Source organism: Centropristis striata, chromosome 20 (assembly GCF_030273125.1).
Source record: "Centropristis striata isolate RG_2023a ecotype Rhode Island chromosome 20, C.striata_1.0, whole genome shotgun sequence".
In the NCBI taxonomy this organism is placed as follows: Eukaryota; Metazoa; Chordata; class Actinopteri; order Perciformes; family Serranidae; genus Centropristis; species Centropristis striata.
This window is the reverse complement of record NC_081536.1, coordinates 28313696-28341228: the sequence shown is the minus strand read 5'-3', so window position 1 is coordinate 28341228 and position 27533 is coordinate 28313696. Positions and strand designations below refer to the sequence as shown.

Genomic DNA, 27533 nt, shown 5'->3' with positions numbered 1-27533 from the left:
ACCTTGACCTTCTCTGCAGATATCCTTTATTAAAAATCAAGAAAAGCCCTTCTGCTGGGAATAACGAGAGCACAGTGTGTGTGTGTGTGTGTGTGTGTGTGTGTATGATTGATGCTACTAGGTCTCTATCACCTACGGTATAGTCATGGTCCAATGGCTTTCACACCGGTGCATCATTCATTGCCAGCCCCCCCAATCTCTCTCTCTCTCTCTCACACACACACACACACACACACACACACACACACACACACACACACACACACACACACACACACTTCATATGGATCTTGTACCTCAAATAAGGTCAAAGCAAAGCTAATAAGAACATGGCAAGTTTAAATAGAACTGAGTCAACTGAAAAAGAAGAACAGAAAAAAAGAAGAATCTAGAAAAAGCAAAATGGAGATAATACAGGAAAGATGGAGAAGGAGACAGAAGAAGAGGAACTAAGAGGGTAAAGGAGAGAAGCATGAAGAAAAAGGAGAGGAGAAATGAGACACGTAATATAAAATTCTAAAGAAGGGAGGAAGAAGAAGAAAGAAAGAAAGAAAGAAAGAAAGAAAGAAAGACAGAAAGAAAGAAAGAAAGAAAGAAAGAAAGAAAGAAAGAAAGAAAGAAAGAAAGAAAGAAAGAAAGAAGGAAGGAAAGTGTGAGAAGAGGACAGAAAACATGAGAAAAGAGGAAAGGAAAGGACAGAAAATACAGAGGAAAAGAGGAAATAGAAGAAATAAAAGATGGGAGGAATCACCAACAGAAAGGTGGAGAAAAGGAAAGAAAAGTAGATAGATGAGAAACAAGGAAAGGTAATACGATGAAGAAGAAAGAAGACAAAGAAATAAAGACGAAAGGAACACAGAAACAGAAAGGAGATAAGAAAAGAAGAGGAGAGAGGAAAGAAAAGGAAAGTAACACACACACACACACACACACACACACATTGTCCTCCACTATCACACTATCACACACACACACACACACACACACACACACACCATATGGATTTTGTACCTCAAATAAGGTCAAAGCAAAGCTAATAAGAACATGGCAAGTTTAAATAGAACTGAGTCAACTGAAAAAGAAGAACAGAAAACAAGTAGAATCTAGAAAAAGCAAAACGGAGATAATACAGGTAAGATGGAGAAGGAGACAGAAGAAGAGGAACTAAGAGGGTAAAGGAGAGAAGCATGAAGAAAAAGGAGAGGAGAAATGAGACACTTAATATAAAATTCTAAAGAAGGGAGGAAGAAGAAGGAAGAAAAAGTAGATGAGAAGAGAAAGAAAGAAAGAAAGAAAGAAAGAAAGAAAGAAAGAAAGAAAGCGTGAGAAGAGGACAGAAAACATTAGAAAAGGGGAAAGGAAAGGACAGAAAATACCAAGGAAAAGAGGAAATAGAAGAAATAAAAGATGGGAGGAATCACCAACAGAAAGGTGGAGAAAAAGAAAGAAAAGTAGATAAAGGAAAGAAGATGAGAAACAAAGAAAGGTAATAAGATGAAGAAGAAAGAAGACAAAGAAATAAAGACGAAAGGAACACAGAAACAGAAAGGAGATAAGAAAAGAAGAGGAGAGAGGAAAGAAAAGGAAAGTAACACACACACACACACACACACACACACACACACACATTGTCCTCCACTATCACACTATCACACACACACACACACACACACACACACACACTTCATATGGATCTTGTACCTCAAATAAGGTCAAAGCAAAACTAATAAGAACATGGCAAGTTTAAATAGAACTGAGTCAACTGAAAAAGAAGAACAGAAAACAAGTAGAATCTAGAAAAAGCAAAACGGAGATAATACAGGTAAGATGGAGAAGGAGATAGAAGAAGAGGAACTAAGAGGGTAAAGGAGAGAAACATGAAGAAAAAGGAGAGGAGAAATGAGACACTTAATATAAAATTCTAAAGGGAGGAAGAAGAAGGAAGAAAAAGTAGATGAGAAGAGAAAGAAAGAAAGAAAGAAAGAAAGAAAGAAAGAAGGAAGGAAAGCGTGAGAAGAGGACAGAAAACATTAGAAAAGGGGAAAGGAAAGGACAGAAAATACCACGGAAAAGAGGAAATAGATAAAAAAAATAAAAGATGGGAGGAATCACCAACAAAAAGGTGGAGAAAAGGAAAGAAAAGTAGATAAAGTAAAGAAGATGAGAAACAAGGAAGGTAATAAGATGAAGAAGAAAGAAGACAAAGAAATAAAGACTAAAGGAACACAGAAACAGAACGGAGATAAGACAGGAAGAGGAGAGAGGAAAGAAAAGGAAAGTAACACACACACATTGTCCTCCACTATCACACACACACACACACACACACACACACAGCGGGCTGCATATCGATGTGAGCATCCATACACATGAGGTGACTTTGCTTCACCCATCTGCCTCTGTGGGATGTGAAAGTCATATTCAAATATTCATCCTCTTATGTTTGAGCAAACAGAGCGGCGTGTTCCTCGGGTTCCTCAGAGAACCTTATCGGTCCTCGGGCCTTAACCTGAGAGTCCGGGTCTCCCTAATGACTCTCTGCACTGCAAAGGTTAATACACTTTATGAGTCAGTCTCTTAGTCACTGCCCTGAGGTCTATTAACCTGCAGAAACTAATACAGCCTGCACTGGTCCTCAGACATCACAGATCAAGTTCTGCATTAAATCCTGGTCACAAATCATGACCTTTAGATCCCTTATGTAAGGTGCCTAAAGTCTACCATACAGGAGCTGGATTTGAGTCAGGTTCTCATTCATAGGGAGCACTAGCACATCGAGTATTTTTCCATACCACAAATTCTTTTTATTAGTTACTAGCTCCTGGTTAACTCAAGTCTCCAAGTGAAAACTTCAGCAAGCCAAAACATAAACAGTCCTTGGTGAAAAAACTGTCTTTCAACTAATAAAAAGTTCAGATTCAGCTGAATCCAGCTTTCAACAAGTTCAACAAGAGGTTATTCTTCCAACTTCGGTGTGTTTAGGAGCTTTAAATCATTATGTGGAAACGAAATGGACGCTGCAAAGAAAATATATTGTATTTTAATAGCTGTCCCAAGTACACGGTTGCCCAACTAATACTAACTAACTAATAGTCCTCATTTCATTGCTTGAGTCATGATTTTATTATATATTATATTACATTATATACATTATATACATATAAATATTGAACTAGTTGTCAAAATCTGTCAAGCAAATTGTCAATATATATTTATAGATATTTTTTGGCCATTTTCAAGGCTTTATTGACAGTGGAGGTCAGTGTGAAAGGGGGAGACGGAGGAAAAGGGCTCCAAATCGGATTTGAACCTGGGACGATTTTTTTTTTTTTAATCTTTATTTTTTACGGGAAATGTCTCCGAAATTGAACAATTTCACTGATGAGAAGGGCTGTGTGAAGCTTCAGTTGAACCAATGATAAGCCGCTTCTCCACAATCACTCAGAGTTGAATCCATAAACCATAAACACTTTACAACATATATGAACCCAGCAGGACATATAATATAATATAATATATAATATAATAGTGAGGACCATTTCTACAACACTGTGACACTGTACTGTCACAGCTCGACCCAAAGGGACGTCATGTTTGTTGTAAATAAGGGTGTTTTTTTCCTTTTGCACAGTGCTGTAAACAAATTACAATTGCAAAGAGCATATGTAATAAAAATGTGAAACATACATATTCAGTGTGTTGTACTCAGTTACCTCACTAAATACAGCAATGTGTGACTTTACTGTTGTTTTCAAATGGCTGTATAAATAGTATACAGTGCTGTCTGGAGCATTTTCAGGTAGCGTCACCAAGATCTGACTTTTTTGCATTGAAAACATTTCCAGAGTAAACTGTCATAATGAAAACATGACAGAGACATTTGACTATCTTGTTCATTAACATGGTGTCAGGACTTTTGATCTTGATCACACTGACACTTTCATTGACATGAATACTTTTTGAGGAATGAGCTATCCATTTAGAGCAAGTGACACGCTTTTGCAGGTTATCAACTAGGTTTTGCAGTTTGTACTTATTGTTTTGAGAAATGCATTAACTGTTGTGCAAACGTAAATAGTGATGTGAGAAATGCACCAAAGCGACTGAGAAAAAATTTAATTGGTTTTTGTTTGACCCATGCTATACCCTTACTCTAAGTTTAATGGAAATCATGTGGTTTATGCATAATTCTGCTGACAAACTAACTGAGAAACAAACCGAAATAAAAACAGAACTTAACTCATCCAACCTTAAAAAAGTTCAAAGCTCAGGCCATTACTACAATCAGGTTAATATCAGAGTTCTGGGAATGCATATTGTATTATATTTATCATGGTGGAATACTTTGCCTGCCTATATGTTCATTTGGACGAGAGATATGCAGCTGCGATATACAGAATGTAAATTGGCACAGGGCTTATAAAAAGTTGCAGATCCTGCTCTATGCTCTGTGATATTTTTTTTAAATTTATCATTATTGCAAGCATCTTAACAAACTTGATTAATGTGCGTATGAAGGTCTGGAAGACGGCTGTGGTGCTTGTAGGAGGTGGTAGAATCCTGGTCCTGGTGTTAAGAGATAAGGTTTCATCCAATTACATTATAGACAATTTTATTCATGAACTCCGGTGTCCTTGAGAAATGTTTGCTTCCAGGATGTTGGAATGTCAATCTGGTTCCTTCACAAACACACCTACAATGAGGAAATACAGCCTGTAGTTCACACAAGAGTGCTGCTGTCTGCCAAATGACAGGTTTTGCATCATCTGACTCACAGCACAGCACTTTCTCTACAAGGGAAACTTTGCTGATTTTCAACCCGTTTTGTGTCACTGCAGTGTAGATAGTGTCTACAGATCCAGGTTGCCAGTAGCCCGGAGTTTTGCTACAAGCTAAATTTACCTGCAGGATTTTTTATTTTCTTTGTGACATTCTAGGATTATAACTTCTTTCAAGTTAAAATAAATAATATTATATGGATGTGACAAATAAAACAATGTCACCCGGCTGTATTTTATAAATCAGTCAAAGAGCAATTTATCCACTGCATCAGGATCTCCAACCTAAACCACAGAATAGAACACTGCAAGATGGTGGCGAAGACACAACCTGGTCTCACAGGAATCCGTGAAATAGCCACGGATTTGCTTAACTCAAAATCCGTGGAATAGCCACGGAATCACTGAGATTTCCGTGAAACTGACACGGATTTTGCTACAATGCAAGTTAATGACAGTCATATCCCGTGGCTATTCCAACATACAAAGTGATTATGTACATTCACTGAGTGAATATTTTGAAAATAAAACATATATTTCTCGCTAGAAATGTGATCAAAATCCATTTTTATGCAGAAACTAAGGCAAAATATTGATTTTTTTACTAAAAATGAGAGAACTGTCCACCATGTTTTTTGTTCTGACCGCCGGAACCTTAAAAGTCACGTGACTTGGAACAAACCAATAGGAAAAAATATCCATGGAATAGCCACGGGATATGACTGTCATTAATATGCATTGTAGCGAAATCCGGGTCAGTTTCACAGAAATTTGAGTGATTCCGTGGCTATTCCACGGATTTTGAGTTAAGCGAATCCGTGGGATTGGGATTTATTCATCTTGCCTAACTTTAGGCTATGTTTACATGATGACGGTCTGAACAGAAGACGCAAAAGTGTCTTCACTTTTTATTCCGTGTTTAGACGAGCGTTTTCAGGAGGAAATCTGGTGCATACAGTGACGCTAAGGTGTGTGAATTGGGTTGGGTATGCATGCCAGGCGGCATCACTTAAAGCCATAAGAGCATCTTTGGGCATGTGGAAGTTTTCACGCCACGCATTTTCATCAGCTACTCCTTCCACAAAGTTCTCCACCATCCACTAGATCTCCCAGGTCTCGTCCAAAGCCGTCTGGCTCGCCTCGCCTTTTTAAGCCCCAAAAACGCCGTCACCCGCTTTTACCCCGTGCGTCCTCGTGTAAACGGGGCCTCAGTCAACATGAACTTTATTTTTCACTTGGATATAGAAACTCTTCTGTCTGTGTCCCTGCTGCTTCACAGTGCATGTACTCCCCTGACGTGTGTGTGTGTGTGTGTGCAGAAATAGAGCCTTTATTACAGTCTGACAACAGGCCACTGTATTATTACAGTGTGTACCCAGCCCAGCCCGGCCGCAGGCTGATTATATACTGTGTCCTACAGGCAGAGGTGTGTGTGTGTGTGTGTGTGTGTGTGTATCCGCCCCTATGGTGAGCCCCATCACATGTGGTCTGCATTAAAACACTATTGTGTGTTACGGGCTGCAAGCGTTGCCATGTCGACCGAAATCACTATCCCATGTTGTCAGCCTCTCAGTCATATTATGGGATGGTTTCCTGTACTCTGCAAGCACACACACACACACACACACACACACACACATGCAACCCCGACACCACACCCAACGCAGGCTTGCTAAGCCCTGAATACACTCCAGCACATGCTGTCTCATACATCAAAGCTCCCACACTAACACACACCACCATAAAGAACAAAAACTAAGGGGAGAAAATAAAAAGCAATTAAATCCTGAAATAACCAGGAAAAAATGTCATGCATGGCAGAGGTGGCTGGAACAAAGATGTCTTACAGTTCATGATGAGAATTTCATTTTAAAACTGATCTACAGAGAAGATATCGAAAGGTTCAGCTACAGCAATAAGAACAACAGTGTTCTTTCATACACAATGCACTAACTGTATTTGCAGTAATAAAGAAATCATTTTACAAAGCAGCTACAGGATGTAGTAATACTGCACCAACAGTCACAGTATTTATGGGGTAACCTGCCATTTATTTCCTGTGGGAAAGTCTTTCTATCTTTACATTCTTTCAGAGCTGGGGAATTGTGATTTGGATTTGACTAGACTTGAGACATGAATACTCAAATGACTTGTTTTTTTATGTTTTCAGTTTAATTATTAAGTATGAAATAGAAAAAATGTTCGAGAAGTGTTAAAGTTGGCATTTAAAGTGTCTGCTCCTCAGTTGAAGACTTAGATATTAGTGAGTGTGTAAGTGCATATATATATAAATACAATAAAACAATGGGCTTGTAAAGTTACGTTTCTGTAAAAAAAAAAATAATTAAAAAAAATGTAAAATACAAACTCTGGCCTTGTAACATGATGTTTCTGTAAAATAAAATGCATTTTTTTTTAAAAATGCAAGAATACAAAAACAGAAAAAGGCTGGCCTTGTAATTTAGTAAAAAAAAATGAATAAATTGGTGGGCTACACGGTGGTGTAGTGGTTAGCACTCTTGCCTGACAGCAAGAGGGTTGCTGGTTCAACTCTGACATGCGGCTCTTCTCTGTGGATGCCGATGTAGGCTCGCAAAGCCATGAGCAACATTTGTAAAGAGACAACGTAGTCTGCCATTTGAAATTAAATGTCTTAGGAGCTCACCAATAGATGTAGAATATTTACAATAATGTGTATGAAAATATATTTAGAAAAAGCTATGTGTAAACATGAAAAAGAAGGAAAAGTGACAAAAATGTTTGTGTATGTTGTCAGTTAGTTCTTAGAAAGAAAGAAAGAAAGAAAGAAAGAAAGAAAGAAAGAAAGAAAGAAAGAAAGAAAGAAAGAAAGAAAGAAAAGTGGAATTGGCCAAAATCAGAGGACATATTTCTTAAAGTTATTAAATAAGAATAGGTGCTGCTCTTATCTTGTGGTTTCTTTCCGTGTGCTGAAAAAAAAACGGTGTAAAAAAATCTGCCAAGCACAAAAACAGCCTCAGGTGATTGTGAGCACAGCTGTAACCAACATGAGGCTCTGACCACGCCACCTGGCAGAAAGTGACAGGACATGACAAAATGACTGTGCAGCCGCAGGCACAGTGTGTGTATTCACCAGATACATGCATATCTGTTTATGACTTTCTATCACATTCTCCTCACACACACACACACACACACACACGCTCCATGCATGCCAAGTGTGAGCATCACGTCAGAGGCAACAACAGAAAAAAAGAAAGAGAAAATCAAAGAGGACTGAACATGGGCAAACAACCAGACATGAACACAAATAATCCAGGCCCTGCACTCGCTGTAAACACACCCACCCACCACGTGTAGACACACACACACACACACAAAGAAACACACAGGCACACAGGAAGGCAGAGCCAGCACATGCTTTACTGATGAAATCAGTTGTGAGAAAACACAGTTTGGAAGAGGACAAGGGAATACGTCTCTCTGGGTGGATCGTAGGAAAAGCATGTGTGTGTTTGTGTGTTTGTGTGTGACAGAGACATGGGGCGCGTACAGATGAAGAGATGAGAAGAGAACGAGTGAAAGAAACAGAGAGGAAGGTCTGAATCCACAGAGATGCTCCCCGCCAGGAAAATAACTCCGGCCTTAGCAGAGATCTAGAGGATCATCTACACACTGTCAGGAATCCAAACCTGACCACACACACACACACACACACACACACACACACACGAAGACAAGGACAAGGATCATGAAGGAACTGCTCATTTGTTTCTGTGGTTGCTGTTGAAAAAAACTCCCTCATGGTTGGATTAAAGCACACACACAAACTTTTAATACAAACTCAATACCTCCTGTGTTTGATTGCCACAATAAAAGCCTTCTGGCAAAGAAACTTCTGTAATGCTTTTGTTGTGAGGTAGCCACAAGAGGTGTAGTGTGACAGACACTGGCAGGAGCTTGTTACGGATCAGTGCGAGGGTTTACAAGTTGAATTGGCTGGTTGCACACAGGTGTGCAGCTATGTACTCATTCTTAGCAGGTTTTCAGTATGCAGTGTTTTCAAATTAGAGGTCGTCAAACTTTTTGGAGCCGGTCCCAAACAGGCCTGTGGAAAACCTAAACTTGCATTAATTAAGCTTCCAAAAAAGAGTCCTGATTGGATTGGACTGAGCTCATAATTGTCCAGATGGTAATTATAGAGCAAAAATATGGGCAATCTGAAGAAACACTAATAGAAAGAGACCAAACACACCTGCAGCAGTTTGTTGCTTGACTTGTGGCTGTAAAAAGCAGCAATTTCCTTTCACTTCACAATTCATACTCCCCGTCTGCTGCAAACAACATGATTGGATTTGATTAAAGTCCACTCTGATCCACTGGTATTGACTCGATCACAATTATGGTTGCACATGACCCAGCTTTCTTTAACCAAGTGGTGAACTTCTAGTTTACACTGGATAAGTAGCAAATGCAAAGTGCCTTAGACCTGCATTCTTTCTAATGAGCAGCAGGGGGCGACTCTACCGGCTGCAAAAAGTCTGAGAAAATGACCCTACTTCTCACTTGATTTATAATCCTAGCAAACACTCTCATAATGAGTTTATGGTCTTAAACAGTAGTTTAAAGCCTTCTTCAATATAGCATGATGTTCATTTTGTAAATTATGTTCCCACTTAGAGTAAAATAGGTGATAAACGGGTGAGACTGCCATGTGATCGACAAATTGCTACCCAATTGCTTCCTCAATGAGTGATTATATCGATGCTATATTTTGCACCGTGGGTCCGAGAGGACAGCAATTTCATCTGTGTCATGTTTTTATGGGGCATACTTGACAATAAAATTGACTGAACTGAACTGAACTGAACTATATCAACATTTTTTATATAGTATGTTTGTTTTTTCGGTATCTATACAGAGTATTTTTGCTTGATTTGTGCAGGTAATGAAGGAGCTGCAACAAAACCGGCAGCTGGCTTCAAAAATGTCAGGTTTATTTACATGTGGCACAAGGTGCACACTTGTATAACTTCCTGTTATAACAACATAGGAATCTACATTCATATATGGAACTGTGACACAGTTATTGAATCAATAATCAATTATTAAATTAAGCAATCATCTCATGCATTGCAAGAATGTGAAAGTAGTAGATAAGCACAAAACAACCCCCCTGTGATCCAACTGTAAGAACTGATCACAATCTGTTTAAAATATCCCTGAGACTCACATTCACATTCAGGACTTCCTATATAGAAACGTATGTTATTGTCCAGTTATACAGAAAATGTAATGTTTGAAAAATAAAGCTGATATTCAGCCATATATCATGCATCCCAATATGGACACACACAGGGACTTAAACAAGAAGCACTGTTTTCTACTGTTATTCTCTAATGGAAGACGCTTTACGTCAACACTTGTCTAATTAGCCGGTGATGGAGGGACACTTGACTTTACCACAAACACTAATCTGATTACTGCACAGCAGACAAAGGAGCTAAACGGTGTGTGTGTCGGATGGCTCGTTTAGATTGTACACACACGGCCAAATGACTATTGATCCACCGAGGCTGTACTGGCCATGACAGAGAGGTTGTGACATCATCATTATGAGACAGAGATTTAATGTACAGGCTGGTTGTGGGTTTAAAGTATTGATGCAGGAGCAGTAAAGGTTATTCTCTCTCTCTCTCTCTCTCTCTCTCTCTCTCTCTCTCTCTCTATATATATATATATATATACATATACACACACATATATATAGACAAGCTCAAATATATTTATTATTAAATTATAGAACTGGATCTAACCCTCTTATATGTTATATTTGCAACCTTTGTTCACATTTGCAACATTTACAATTCTTTATTGAGCATGATTGTGTTTTGAAAGTTAAAAGAAAGATTCAAAATCACATTTTATGTTGGACTAAAGGACTAAAAAAGACACAACATGACCAAAAAAGACTCAAAATGAGAAGACAAAATGACGTAAAAACATGTCTCCCGAAGGGGCCCACGGCCCCCTAGAAGGTTATTTTCATTATTTGCTACTACTCAAGAGTCAAGAGTAAATGTTTTGTATTTGGCAACATTTGAGATTTTCAATTTACATTACATTTAGATTTATCATTTTCTCTATATATTTTCAGTAGTTTTTAATATCGTGAAGAATATCGTTATCACAAAAACATAAATATCGTGATAATCTTTTAGGGCCATATCACCCACCCCTACAGTCACAGCGTTACAACTATTGTAAAATCAGGGTTGTAAGCTGTCTGCCTCACAGTCCAACACTGCACAAAAAAGTCTGAAAAGCGTCAGTGCATTTTGGGGCAGTTGAGTTCATCCAGTAAGCTCAAACTCAGAATTCTCACTAATCTAATGTACATGCACACATTTCATGTGTACACAAAATCCAAATACTATGCAGTTAGAAGTCACTACACGCTCAATTTTATGTCACACTGAGTATGGATAGTATGCGATTTCAAACACAGTATGTCTCTCTGAAACCACCACAGCCTCAGGGAAGAACACAGGGGGTTATGATTCATGTAATACACACACCAATCCAACTGTGTGTGTGTGTGTGTGTGTGTGTGTGTGTGTGTGTTTTGCCCTTGCTTTCGCTCTCATCATAGCAGGATTAACACACTGGACAGATGGCCCTCCGATGCTCCTCCCTCTCAAACACTCACATGCTTTCTCACAGACACACACACACACACACACACACACACAAACACACAGAAAAACACAAGCACACCCTACAACTCAGCACAGTGCGGTGGCAACTTCAGTTCACGAGCTGTGTCATCATCACTGCACACTGCCTGAGGCTTAAACACACATAATCACACACACACACACACACACACACACACACACACACACACACACACACACACACACACACGGTTTGAAGCCTGTGTCCGCAGATGATGACTCTGATGTCAGAAAAGCACTCTATTCTGTCTCCACTCAGCCTGTCGCTCACTATAACACTCATGTGCTTGTTTTATCCTTAAATGGCTTTTCTTCTCTTTATCTTCAGGAATGAGTTGATATTTTGATAATTTTGTGTCTGTTAGTATGTATACTTATACAGTATGTAACCATCCTTTACTATAAACATAGAGGAACATATGTATAACTACATCTACTCTGAAGACATCAACATGACTCCTTGCCTCTGTTTCCCACAAACTAACACCGTTCAGTTTGTCACAATATTTCGGCCCCATGAGTGGACTCATTTCTCCTGCACTGGATATTTTAGACGTCTGAGTATAAAAAGCTTGAAAAAAAAAATGTAATTCTTCTCACAAAAACGGCACATCAGCATTCTGTAGTGGTAAAATTCTTGCAAGATGTTAAGAGCCAAAAGACAAGAAAACAGTTGAACATTAAATCAAAGTAAGCAGCAAAAAACAACAACTTTACAAACAGGACATGAAGGTGAAGGGCGACACACCTCAGTGCGTCCACACATCCAGGGTACGCCACCGTCTTATTTTAGCCTCTATGAATTATTGGAATAAATTGGACGATTCCACGCCTCATAATTTTTAAAGCCAGCGTTTAGTGCCAAGAAGTTTGCCCTGTATGTAATGAGAAGGAAAGTCAGGGTGTGGAGGTTGGAGGGCTGAATGGACCACAGTTCACTTCTTGTGACGGATCAACATTTGCCTTTTAACCCTAATCATGGTCTTTCTCTGACCTTAACCATACTGTGGTTTTTATGGACAGATACGTTAAAACAACAAAAGAAAACCACTGCCATTGAACATTTATGGTGTTTTGCAGAGTGGACAGCTTATCTTCCAGTGCTGACTTGCACCAAAGCATATATTTAATACAATTGCTCCCCAGATCATCCCACCCACTAAACCCATTCTACTTATTATGGGCACCAATTCATGTTATGTGACACGTGAACTTTCACCGTCGTAAGAGTTAATGACAAATAGAGAAATAGCGTGCTATAGCTATGCTTCCTGTAGCATCCCCCTTCATGGTTTGGGTTTGGGATGAGATTTAGTTCTGACTTAATTCAACACAGCGACCAACCAGTTCATTTGATTATTTGAAGGAGTTCTATGAACAAATCAGTCCAGAATCCAACAGAATAAATGGTGGACTTTCACCCACCTGTTTTGTCTCACTGAATCTCTCTGAGAAGTATTGCTGTACAAATGTCTGCATCACATCAAAAGGAGTGCTATATTATGTCTTCATGAATTTCCACTCAGCTACATTAGAATGTCATGACGCCACCCCAGTTTTCTTGGGGTTTCATGAAAAACTAACCAGGAACCTGTGTTGCCTGTTGCTTTAAGCTTCTTCCTTTTGTAATTTACTGTCCCCTTAATCAAACCATAAAAGCACCCCAGAAAATGTTGCCAGCTCCCCCCAGAATTAAAAATAAATCTATAAAATATTCTGGGCCGAAGAATTGAAGGATACGCTTTCATGATGCTGCTGGTTCTAACATTAAAATAATCTTGAAGAAAAGAAAATTATCTAGATGCATTATATTTTACTAAAATGCGGCCTTCTCCCAAAACAATGGAGTTGAATGGAATCTTTTGTGGCGGTCAAAGCCAAAAGATTCCATAAAATAGTTACATTAAAAAAATCATTCTTTTTTTTCCCAGAAACAGTTACCCAGTTACTCTGGTTATTCCACAGACTTTATTGTTAACAGTTAGTTATTTGTTTTGTGTTATGTATCCAAGTTTTACATGGTTAAAGAAAACTGGTTGATCCTGCCAGTAGCATTTGCTTGTCTCAAAGATTAAGCCATGCAAGTCTAAGTACACACGGCCAGTACAGTGAACCTGCGAATGGCTCATTAAAACAACTTATTTTACATTTATTTTTCTTTAAGGTAGTAATTGTGATGATTAAAAAATACCTCTTGTCCACTGCAAACATATGTTGCAGTGATGACTGGATTAGCATCATGCTAGTGTGCATCAGTCAGTGGTCATGTCATATTTCATTGCATCAGTATCCTCTTGTCTTGCCCGCTAGTTTCCATCATTCCCAGCTATCTGTACAACCTGGATGAGTTGGCAGACGTGACACAGAACAACACCACGTCACAGATTACTTTTTACATAAGTTCTGTGGCTCACGGTTTGGGAATCACACTGTTTTCTTACAGTAGTCACGTCACCTTGGTAACTACTTCACTTCTGTCATTTACGTACATTAATTTAATGTTTAAACTGTCTTTTATAACGCCTAACCAGGAAGTTTTAGCCCTAAACCTAGGTCAGTGGTTTTGTAGCATAAATTCACCAAATCGGCATCGAAACCTTTCCTACTGAACTGTGTATGTATAATGATGTGTGTGATACGTACAAATCATATGTGTCATTATGGGTGGCATTGACAAACGGTCTATTCTGTCGTTGAGGTTGGAGATCTGGTTGACGGGTCTGGAATAACAAGTCCGAGAATCAGCTACAATGTCAATGAATTTGAAGCAACACACTGAGTTGAAGCATTTATAAAAACCCAGTAAAGATGAATGTGAAGCAGGCAATTTTGATTAACCACTTGGTTCTGAAGTATTGTATTTCAAATTAAATTCTGGATTCTGATCCAGTAAAATACTATTAAATCATAGCCACCAACCACTAAGCATCACTGCAGTCCAATAAGAGTTTACCAGAAAGTTGCTGGTACAAAGTCCTGCTCCAACAGGGGAAATTCCTCCTGACATTCATTCTTCTGCCACTCACAATAGTCATGTAGGGAGCTGAAGGGGAACCATAATGGGCTCCAACGTCATATAATAGGATTTCGGTGCCACCATAACATCTAAACTGCGCTCACAGTATTAGTAGACAGATTAAATCAGACTTGTAGTGGGGGGGGTTTAATCCAAAAATATAATCCCATTTTGGGAATAAAAATAGTATTTCTTTATTTATTTTTGAGGAATGAACATGTAATGATGAGAGTATCATTGGCATGCCAGTAATGCAACTCTTCCAAAGGACTTGAAGAGGTGGTGCATTTTTAAATCCCATCCGGCAGAGTGTTGTCTGAACTCTGAGTCGCCTCAGTCCATTTATCAGGCTCCAGTGTGATAAATACAGCTTACTTGGCTCCAGCTGTCTGAGAGGCAAAAACCTCCATTGTTGCTTGAGCGTTTCAACAGCGAGTCAGCAACCAGAGAGCACAGATTTTTTATTTTATTTTATCTATCAATTAGCGCATCAACATCCTCTTCCAGAACCTCCTGCTGCATCTCTGCTGGGAGATAATGTCTCAAAATGTTTGATCAGTGTGAGTTCATTTCACCGTGGCCTCCAGTGTTTCTGGCTGCCTGCACTTAGCATGCAAGAGACAAAGTGAGATTAATGCAGCGCTTCATAGCAGGAAAACCTTAGGCAAATAGATTCACTTTGATGTGCCGCATTAGACAGTTTGATGTTGGAACTGCCAGGCACACGGTCGCATCGGTCCACGAGTGTTTCACAGCCTCCACTTCACCGCGAGGTTAATCAAGGATAAACAGGTAACCCATTTAGTCTGATGAAAAGCTTCCACCTGAAAGTGCTGCTTCACTGCCGCAGTCGAGAGCAAGCACTTGACTTGAAAAGACTTGTGAATGTGTGAAGCCACAAACTATTCTTACCTGAAATCCTTTCCTCAATATTTTAAAGTCCCAGTGAAATGAAAAATGCATTTTCCTGAGTTTAAACTCCATGTCCCTCTGTCATTCATCTCTTGATATACATGAGACTATTTTAACACTAAAGTCTTTTCCTGGAAAACTGTTTTAAATGTTTGATGACTCATCCTGCACTGAGGTGCATTTACAAATATTAATCCAGTCAAATGAGACTTTCAAAGATGGCCAAAGAAACTGCGCGTCATTGCTTGTGGTCATAGTCATGATGGTAGTTGTGAACAATGGAATATGGAGAGAGAGGGAGAGAGAGGAGGAGAAGTGTGTTTGGATAAAAGTGGAAAATAACATCTTAACTGAAAGATGACTTTTGGATGAGCTCTGGGTGCTGGCTGCATGAAGGGACTGGTAGCACAGAGCTGGTTGAAAGATGACAAAGTTTGTGTGTCACCTCTCTCTCGTCTTAATGCTGATCTACCGACAGATGAGACAACAGCCCTCCACAGTAGCTCCACACAGGGCGCCACTGGAATGAGTCCTTAAAGTCCTTCAATTCCAGAAGTAAGTTAGTATTAAGTTAGTGCCATGGGGTCTCTCCTCTCAAACTTAATGATTTTGAATGCATTTTTGGTTAGATGCCTGAAATAAGGTCGGTGGTTAACACACAACATAAAACACGTTAGTATATATCCCCAATAGTACAGGGTTTTTTTTTGAATGTACTTAATGCGACTGCTAACAAGTGGCTAAATGAGACTACAGTGGTTGTTGGTAACATTCAACGTCATCTAGCCAGACAGAAACAGGAACTCTCTCACTAGTCCACCCTATAGCCTCTAGTCGTGTTTTTCAGAGCTCTTGCAAGATTGTAAATTTATGTAACGGCTGGTTAGCTTGTCGGAGAGCGTCTGAAGCTAACCGTAGTGACGTTCAAGTCATATGACCGTAATGTAGTTCTCTGTAGCATAACGTAAGCTTTTTACTTCTGTCGGCTGCAATAACGCTTCAAACATGATAAAAGTGGTGTTCATCTGTGAAGATTATCCTGCTGAAAAAAAGGTGTTAGCATCAAGCCTGATTTACACCAGCCGTGGAAAGGCTGCGCCGCGGACATCGTTGCTAATACATTTCCGCCCCCTTTAAAAATAAAACACAATACGCATTTTCAGTCTAAAACTACTTCACATCAACATTACATCTTGACCCGGGGCACCAGTTAATCAATCAATCAATCAATCAAAGGGTCTCAGAGGGTCAGCGACACGGACGAGAGACTGATTGTTGAAGTGGAACAGCATACAATTATTTATGACAAAACACATTCTTTTTATAAGGATAGGTGGTCAGATCAACATTTTGCACGTCGGACATGCTGTTCGTTGTTGTTTACGTTATACACACAGTTTATCACGGGATCTCGCAGTCTCCCGTATGTTCAGGATTATTGCGTGTTCTCATTATCTCGTGTGTATACGGCTGGCTTGCTAGGCTGCCGTTCCTCGCCCAGTGGAAACTGACACCGGGCAGAGGACGGAGCAAAACCGCACCCCCCTTTTTTAGCAACGATCTGGTTGAAATTCCTTTGTATTCCTGTACACAGCTCAAATATTCTGTTTCACTGGGAAATGTGTCTAAGCTAAAGATGCTCCATCTTCTGTTTCCCCACCTGATCTGGATGTTAACTCGCAACTGAATGGGAATTTACCAGTGGTTATCATCCAATAAACATAGGAAAGTAGGGGCAAATCCTCCTTGCAGAAGGTCACACAGTTCAATCTGTAGTATTCTGTCCTATTTCTTTCATGAAAGCATGCCTTTGTAATAAGCTTTTGGTTTACTGTAAATCATCCGGTAATCCATCTGAAAAACATCTCCTGGAGGTTGTTTTGGTGCTTGTGAACAAGACAAATATCCACGTCAACAACAATTGTAGAAAACACTGCTACAAACACACTGGAAATATGTGTGTTATCTAAAGGCTTCAATGTACTTGTGGCTTCATCAGCTGTATCTATAGTGAGGACAGACTGGAGAGCAGCGTAGCGGAGAAAAGGACCTGCGCTTCAATATCACTGCTGTGCCCTGAAAATACTCAATACTAAAGCCTCAGTGGACACTGGATTGCAGCTGGGATGGTCAGGACACACACACACACACACACACACACACACACACACACACACACACAGATCCAATAAAGGAGAAATAGGGAGTGGATTGTGTTTGTCTATTGATTTAAGGTATTGGTGCTCTGTGTAATTTTATTGGTCTGCAGTCTCACCCTCTGTTGTCTGATGGCACTCTCCCTTTCTCTTTGTTTGTTCTCTGCTGTTCTTGCTTTCTTTGTTCAGACCAGATAACGTCTTGTTTGTTCACACATATACAACACGCACAAAAACAGGCCACACACGCACACACGCACACACACACACACACAGTCTGAATCAGATATGGTGAATTAAGTGACAATGCTGAGATACTAAAATGACTGGTCAGCATCTCAAACATTCCTGACTTCAAAGTGTAATAATTATGTAAAAATAAAAATATTTTATGGCAAGTGCTTTTAGTTTAGACGGTGACTGCGTTTTTGGGGCTTAAAAACGCAAAAATCTGAAACCACCCTCCAGAGTGTAAAACTGTAATCCGCTCCGCCGTAGCGTGTCCGTCTACACTGACAAGACGCAAAACTCTGCTCAGATCTGCTCACGTCACGTACGCGTTTACGTCACATACATGCTCCAGTACAGGGAAATAAACAAACATGTGGGATTATTTCCATGCGTGGGACCTTCAAGCTGCTCTGGCAGCTCTAATAAACTTACAGGAGTCTTTCCACCAAATGTACAGGATATGTACAGATAGTATTATTAGGATGCACCAATTGGTGGGAGGCGAGCCAGACGGCTTTGGACGAGACCTGGGAGATCTAGTGGATGGTGGAGAACTTTGTGGAAGGAGTAGCTGATGAAAATGCGTGGCATGAAAACTTCCACATGCCCAAAGATGCTCTTATCACTTTAAGTGATGCCGCCTGGCATGCATACCCAATCACATTCACACACTTTAGCGTCACCGTATGCAGCAGCTTTCCTCCTGAAAACGCTCGTCTAAACACGGAATAAAGAGTGAAGACGCGACGCCACTTTTGCGTCTTCTTTTCAGACCGTCATCATGTAAACGTAGCCTAAGAAAACAAATCCCCCTTTCCTTTCTGTATTACCAGCCCCCTCACCTCTGCTGCTGAGATGGTGTTTCTCACATTCACACAACAGTCTTCCTTGCAAGTAAAAGGGGAATCTGTACATTTCCAATCTCCCAAACCTTTGAGCTGTACTATGAGCTACAGTGGGAAAGGTATTGTTCACCTTGTTGATGTCATCAAGGTTAAACCAAACCACAGTGGGAGCCTGTTGTCTGTGGCTATTCATCTGACCAGCTCAATGTTGCTGCTGCATGCATCTTTTTAGCATTAGCTGCATTATGAATGATATTATAAACAGCCTGCAATTAGGCCACAGCCAAATGGAGTGCATGGGAATACACAGCAAGAGCCCAAACCAGCCAGGACGAGCGGGACGAGCCGACAAAAACCAAGCACACAAAGACAGCTACAGGTGGCTAAAACAGTGTGGCGAAGACAATCAAATAATTCCTCTGGGAAATTAGTTATATATGGTAGGGAATTAAAAGTAAACACTTTAAAAACCTAATAAGACAATGAACAAACAGACATGGTGCCAACTTGGAGGGGGAAATCAGAACATGTTGCACTGAAAATTGGTTTTTGATATAAATTATTTTGTAAATGATGGTCCATTTAAGGTAAAAACAGAAGATAAAGCAGGGTAATTTAGACCATGGATACCATATGATTGATTGGTCTATACCACATTGCACCATTGTCTTTCACAGTGTGTTTTCACTTTATCAAAATCACCTGGAACATTTTAGTTTCATAAAAATGTCTCGTTCTGTATTCAGCTGTTCATTTTAGAAGAACTAAATTCAAAACCTTGTCTCTTGCCTACAAAACGGCAACTGACAAAGCTTCTACATATCTGAACTCCTATGTTCAGGTCCACAAACCCTCCCGGCCACTACGCTCTTCAAGTGAAAGATGTCTGGCTCCTCCACCGCTGAAGGGCTCTACGTCTCAAACCAGACTCTTCTCCTCTGTAGTGCCCCAGTGGTGCAACCAACTTCCAAACTCCATACGATCTGCTGAGTCCCTATCAATCTTTAAGAGACTGAAGACCCAACTCTTAACTCTGGAGGTGACGTATGGTTTTCAATTGTCGCGTAATCGCTAAGCGACAGTTTCGACCGTGATCACATAAGTGATGGATTAAACACAGGAGAAGCAACTGTGGCCGCCGTCGCTAACTGTGCACAACATCAGCAGCTGATCATAAACAAACCAGCATGGCTAATTATGCACAGTCTACGCTGATCATAAACATAGTGATCTTGAATTAACCGGCATCGCTAACTGTGCACAGAGTGTCCGGTGCTTGTGAAGTGAACACCTCCTGCAGTAGCAGCACATACACACTGTACTGCTACAGAGCTAACTGTTAGCCTATTAGCAGGACAGTGCTGCTTCTATTCATTCTTACTCTTCTTAATGAGCCCTGCAATGTCATTCTGGCTGTTTGCTGCTTCCCCTCCTTCTCCTCCTCTTCTTCTTTTCCTTTTACTGCCCCACAGGTCACAAATAGAAGTTTGGTTAGCTCACAAATCTTGCGAGACAGATTTTTAACGCGACGAGAAATGTCGTTGAGTTTAATGTTGTCACACCCCTATATATATATTCACACTTTTTTTTTTTTTTATCCTAAAATCCTAATCCTAATCGACTCAAACTTAACCCACTGCACTTACTCTTGTGTTGTTCATTGAATTAATCTTTTCTTGTGTTCTAAAGTGAAAGTCGCTTTGGATAAAAGAGTCTGCTAAATGACATTGTAGCATTGTAGAACTATTGTCCCTTGCTAACCAAGCTAGCTAGCTAGCTAGCACTAGCTAATGATGTAGCATCATTCTGGCTCCTGCTGTTCTGCACATGTACTGGTTGGAAAAAAAATATATAGTGACGGCCATAAACCACAATGGCGAAAGCCAAAATGCTGAATGAGAGACTTCAAAACCAGGTTCACAAACCAATGGGTGACATCAAGGTGACTCCACTGTTATTATACAGTTAATGGTTGGGACATACCACATTTAGCTAGCCCAGCACACATTCAGAAATTTGTGCAAAAAAGTGCACCAACAGCTACCTCAAGGTCTCTCTAGTGACAAACTTTGAAACACTCCATCTCTTTCTCCATGCACTTTTTACTTTCTTGTGTTTGAGAATGAGCTAATGCATCTCAAGACAATTTTCCTGCAAACAATACCACAGTGTGTGTGTGTGAGTACTACCCGGTATAATAGACACTAAGTCGCCACCAGGCAGCTAAGAGAAGAAAAGCTTGTCCCTGTCGTGTTGTTTCTCTGTTCACCAGCTCTCACAACAAGCACATTGACTGAGAAATCGATGCAATCCTCCAGAGAGAAAGTAGCAGAGTGAAGTCCTGCCATCTCCCCGTCCTTACTTGTGCAGATAAGGCTGTAGGTGATTGTGAAAAGGTAATGTCATCCTTCCTGGAGGGTATGAGGGGTGATTAATGCCACGGGGAAACAAGGGAGCTGATTCTGCCTGGGAGTGAGAAATATTTATCCGAATGGGCGATATGCAGTAGGGTTGGGTGATAAGATAGATACATCTGCAGTTACTTTTATTTTTACCCTTTTAATATATGGTCTGCATCCAAAGAACAGCCACAAGAGCTCCAGCAATGGAACTGCACCTGAATGCAGCACACACTGTAACCTGGGTGATCTAATACTCAGCTGGGCACTTGGCTAATGTTAGCATGATAAAAGAGAGAAACCTTGATTCAGAAGGTTGTATTTTTCTGTTAAATAGGAAAATATGTGTGACAATACTGACATGCTTGACATTCTGTGAGTTTATTTCATTTATTTCTTAGCCTAAAAAGCTAAGAAGGCTTGTGAAACATAATAAACTCTGCGCTTAAACACATCAACACACACACACATCACCCCAGCCTATAAGATGCAGTGTTTCATACTACCCAAATCTAAAAAACCCTGATGAAAAGTCTGTCCTGACCTATTCAAAATGGATTCAGCTTTTGACGCTATTGCTTTTCTTGAACTAAAAAGTGTGAAAATCATTTATAAGTCACAAACATACGTCTCATTCCTCAAATATAATGGGACGCCCACCTTTTCATTAGGATTGCACATCTCTCTGTGATAAATGATTCGATTTGCATCTCGATACACAGGTTACGATACGATTCAAAAACGATATACTTTTATTACAGACTGATTCGACTGGAATTGATCCCACGTGAGACTGATCATTGCTGAGGGAAAGTTGGAAATTGGGCATTCAGGAGTGTGGTTTTTGGGTATACATTGCGCTGACTGGTGACTGGGATTGGTGACTCTGTTTCAGAGCCCAATAAGCTAAAGTAGCTGGATTATTCTATACTAGAATTAGAAATTATGTTTGGTTTGTTTTTCAGTGCTTACACATTTAATGCAAACATGCTTTATCATTCTCTCTTCATCATCAAAAGAGAGAGGAAGAAAGAAGAGAATAATTTTCACAAAAGTTTCTGTCCCAGGTTTCAGTTCCTCTATTCTGACTCTGTCTTCCACACCCAAGCAGAGGCTGCAACCAAAACAAGCAAAAGCAAAAAGAAGCTTATCCACTGCATTTGAACAGGAGGAGAAGCAGCAGCAGGAAGACCCGGATGTGAGTGAAACGCCACGTCCAAGGCGTCGCGGGCCAAGGCGTTCATCAAATTTATGATGATCGGCTGGAGCGACGTGAGCTACTAGACGAGGGAGTTCTTGGACAATATTCAGCTGATAAAATTAAAGTATTGAACTCTGAAAGCAGTAGCTGAGAAATGTAATTACAAGACTGATAGAAACTAAATCCACCCTGCTCTTTCAACAGATACCCGGTTTTGCTGAAAAAATTCAGCCTAGCTCCCTCCACTGTGTCCCTGTACATCGGGCATGCGCTCTGCTTCGTAGAGTACTTGTTCGACCCCCCACCACCACCACCACCACTGCCGGCTGTCTAAGGGGGAACTGACCCAGGTGCAAAGGGAGCTGAAAAAGGTCCTCAGGCTGGCAGGCCGGATGGTCCTGGGTCACCAGGTGGCGCGAAAGCAGCAGAAGCAGCAGCAGAAAGAAAATTAAAGGAACACTCCACCGTTTTTTCATATTAAAACATGTTATTCAGTCAAGTAAGACGAGTTGATACAGACCTCTTGCGTCTCAATGCGTGCACTCAATCGCCCTGGTGCGCGGCGCCACTTGGCTAGCACTTAGCTTAGCCCAGTTCATTCATTAGGATCCAAACAGATGGACAGTTAGAAGCGACCAAACTCCTCCACGTTTTCCCTATTTAAATACAGCTACACGAGTAGTTAAACGACCAAGTATGGCGACACAAAATAAAACGTGGCGCTTTTCTAAGCGGATAAAAAGGATAACTATAATGTATGGCGGAATAGCACTTGGGAGCACTTCGACTCGGCGCAGTAATATCATCACTCCTGAAAAATCTTCTCCCCTCAGGAGTGATGATATTACTGCGTGTTACTACTCGTGTAGCTGTATTTAAATAGGGAAAACGTGGAGGAGTTTGGTCGCTTCTGGGCTAAGCTAAGTGCTAGCCAAGTGGCGCCGCGCGCCAGGGCGATTGAGTGCAAGCATTGAGATGCACGAGGTCTGTATCAACTTGTCTTACTTGACCGAATAACATGTTTTAATATGAAAAAACGGTGGAGTGTTCCTTTAAGGATGAGGGCAAAGGTCTTGCTGAAAGACATTAAAGAGTGAGGAGGAGGGGAGGGGAGGAGGAGGGAGATTCCTGTATATATTTATATTATATATATATATATATATATATATATTTGTATTTTTAATATTTTTAATTTATTTTGTATTTTATATAGTATTATATATTGTTTTGTTTTCGTGAAAAGAAAAAAACTTTTAAATAAAAACTTTTAAAAAAAAAGAATCAATACCAAAATAAAAAACCTCCACATGGGTACTGCCTTGACCTGGTGTGGAGGCTTACTGCCTGTGTGATCGTAGAGCCTCTGGATATATCTTTCAGACTCTAACAGGAAAACCAAAGTACCCCAAAAATATATCTTCTTTACAGGAATCTGGCATGGATAGCAGAGGCGCTCTATATGGTAGATCGTGTGTTTTCACCTTAATTATCTAACCTAATAAAACATTGACCGGTGTTCAGTGGATACATTCATGTTCTGGGATATCCAATAATGAATTTATCACCAGGACCGTCTATATACAGACGCTAATAATAATAAAAATATAATATAATGTAAAGGGACATTCAGAATGAAGAGCATCTGACGTCATATAATTGCAACAGCGACAACAACAACAAACATGATGGAGAAACCGGGCGGATGGACGCCCCCGTCGGGCCCGCATGAGTCGGGCGCGGCTGCCGGTGGACACCTCGTCTCCGCACTGCCCGCGAGTGTTTGGAGCGGTTCAGACTGAGACACATCTGTCCAAATGTGATCTGAAACTACCTCCTGAAGGTGGTTTCGATCCGGTCTGCAAAAATCGGATTTCATGTGATTTGTGACTGTTCAGACTTCAGAAGAGCCATCCAGTTCCAATCTGGATGGGCTAAAATCGGATTTTGGCTGGCAGTCTGACCGAGGCCTTGCTGACCAACTGTAAGTGTGTGAAGCCGCCAACTGATTACACGTCTGGCGATACCCGATCCATGACTCTACAACCGATTCATCTAGGAATTCATGGCTGATTTGTATCGATTGAGGAGGCTGCTACCGACGCAGCCGCATCTCTCACTTGTTAAACCGAATATCCAGTCGCATCGGTTTATCGTTCACAACCCTACTTTTCATATGTTTCTTTCTACAAAATAAGTATAACCTTATATTCATGCCATTCGTACGATACCCAAGGGTGTCAGAGGCAGTACTTTCTGTCTGATAGGGGAAATGATAAAAGCAAGCATTCTGACAGCAGGTGTGAAGCTCATAGTGTCTGAAACTGTCTCTATTTTGGATTAAATTCTTTGCTGAACAACTCAACTGTCTAATAAACACAGCATCTTAATTAGATTGGGGACATTGTCTGTGGTGCCCACTGCATCATTGACTTTCCTTTGAATTTATCTCAGTCCTCCTCTGCTGAAGTTCCTGAATGGCAGCCATATTCAGCCTGTACCTGGTGATGGCAGCTCAACGCCGTTGTCATGTATAACTCAGGGAATATCAGAGGGAAGATACCAGTCATGCAATTTCTGAATCCTGATTTATTTTTAAAGAGCAACTGCCAGACAGCAGTCGCAGCAGGCTTTTAAAGCCTGTGTAGGACTCTGAAGTGACAGTCACTCTGAGCAGCAGACTGCAGTGACCAATCTGCTGTCTGGGCATTAAAATTACATGTTGTCATATTTAGAAAAGTGTTTTGCACTCATTAAATTGAACCAGTAGAACCTGCACTTATCTACAACGTCCTCAGTTGGAAGCATGGCCCACATATGTGGGTTCATATGAGGTTTATATTATTGTTATTTATTCATTATGCAGGTAAAATAAAATCAGTCAGCAAATGGCACTGCAGGACATCAGCTTTATCTTTGTTTTGTTGTGTGGCATTAATTGCACCTCATACAACCTGGAAACAGAGCCAGCTAACATCCAAATGTACTTTAACTACAACAAAGATGTGTCTAACCATCTGCAGTCACTAAATCCAGTCAGTCAGTTATTTGCCACAAACAAAAAAATTCAGGAGCGACACACAGCAGTGATAGAAACAGAAACCGAACAGCTCAGATTTGAACTCCTGCAGGCACGTGGCAGATTTAATATCAGCGACCAACTTACTTGAATCTTCCCTGGCAGTGCTGGCACTGATCCCCGACCCATCCGTGGTCACACACGCAGCTCCCGTTCATGCACTTCCCTGAAAAACAGTTTTTATCGCAGGATTTGGACACGGAGGAGGCTTCCGTGTGAAGCACCAGATGAAGCAACACGAATACTCCCAGGTATGTTTTCAAGACGTCCCGGGCGCTCCTTCTGGACGTCTTGGTCCAGGTGCATAGATTTATCCCTTCAACATCATCCATGGTGGACGCAGAGTGTGTTTGTGAGAGGCTGCAGCCCCGAATCCGAAAACCAACTGTCACCTTTACGCTGTGAGGTGATGTGTTGTCATCAGCGGTGCTGTGGATGTGGGCTAAAGTAACCTACCTGTGACGCCAGTGGAAAAGGCTCGGGAAAACAGTAATTACGCGCTATCAGAACATGCCGAGCGCTGTGCGGAGAGCTGCGGGGCAGGACAAAGAGATGAAACTTTGATGGAAACAGTTCCGACCTTAAAAACACCGTAAACGCATTTCCAACCGGACCCATCCGTCCACAGCAACACAAATACAGAAAGCCCTGTTACGCGCTCTGCAGCGCGTCCCCACAAGTCTTCCAGATAACTTCCACCGTGGTCAAGGTTCCGATGTCAACACTGTGACCGGATGGTGCTGCCTCAACGTCAAACACTGTAATCCCGGAGATCAGATAAAAGCCACGGAGCTCCGGTGCTCGGCGCGCTGCGGTCCTGCTGGACGTGCTCCCAGACAAAGACGTGCCCTCTGCCCGGGTGTGTTATCACAGGATGCGACAGACAGCCGCAGCTCTCCCGGAGCGCCGTTTCTGTGTGTGTGTGCTCTGTCTGCTGTCGCTCTCCGGTCCACAGCTGGTTTGTGACGGGGAAACTCCTGCACAAAGCCCCGAGCATGAGCAGTACGGACACGCGGTTAAAGGGGCAGTGGCATTTAAACGGCAAAGGCAGAGAGCAGGCACGGACAGTATGCAGAGACAAAGACGGGGACATTCGTCTGCAGCACGGTGTCACTAGGCTTTTATATTGGCAGGTTACACTTGAAGCTTTTAGCAGATGTGCAAGACTGACAAAAGGAGTAATAAGGAGGATTCTTGTCTTTATTATGTAGCCAAATCAAACAGGGCTGCAACAGGAATAGATAGATAGATAGATAGATAGGTAGATAGATAGATAGATAGATAGATAGGTAGATAGATAGATAGATAGATAGATAGATAGATAGATAGATAGGTAGATAGATAGATAGATAGATAGATAGATAGATAGATAGATAGATAGATAGATAGATAGATAGATAGATAGATAATACCTTCACAAAGTGCTTTGACAGAACACGCATGGATAAACTCCTGCAAGAATAAGAAACCAATAATGAAGAAGAAAAAAAAAATTACACACACACACACACACACACACACACACACACACATATATATATATATATATATATATATACACACACACATACATTTACACATACCACAAAAGTCAGAAAGACCAACATCACATGAATGCAAGTCTGTAAAAATGTGTTTTGAGAAGTGATTTTAAAAATAGATAGATAGATATAAGGAGGATTTTTGTCTTTATTATGCAGCCAAATCAAACAGGGCTGCAACAGGAGCATAGATATATATATATATATATATAGATAGATAGATAGATAGATAGATGTTATTCTTGTTCAAAGACAAGAGGTAATAATCAACATCAACATTCTTCTGCAAACAAATGCATTCTCACTGTATTTGCGCTATGTCAATGACAATTTATGCATTTTTTTATTCAAAATTGTATGCATTTTTCCCAGGAGGAATCAGACAACAGAATCAGACTGTACTGATTGTAGTGTCTGGAGCACTTTTGCAATCTATGTGCATGCCATTTCTCCCAGTCATAGTTTGGTCCATTTTCTGGTTATTCAAGAAACTCTTAAAATCCTCAAGTAAATTCTGATAAATCCCAACACTAGATTTAGTTCTTCAAGGCTGGGCAAGTACAACAGTAATGTCAAAATCCAATTTAGCTACCCGGTCAACAGAAACATGTTGCACGTTCACACAAAGTTACTCTCATGCACACACACACACACACACACAC

At 40.6% G+C, this 27533-nt stretch overlaps 1 protein-coding gene across 1 annotated transcript in view; it reads right to left on the bottom strand.

The window, feature by feature from the left end:
• The window catches only part of atrnl1a (attractin-like 1a), a 380138-nt gene extending 353895 nt beyond the window's left edge, over positions 1–26243 (bottom strand). Inside the window, exon 1 of the mRNA XM_059359919.1 lies at positions 25418–26243. Within this exon, the coding sequence (XP_059215902.1) occupies positions 25418–25662 (245 nt within the window). The 5' untranslated portion in view covers positions 25663–26243. The remainder of the gene's footprint in view (positions 1–25417) is intronic.
• Positions 26244–27533: the final 1290 nt, after the last annotated feature.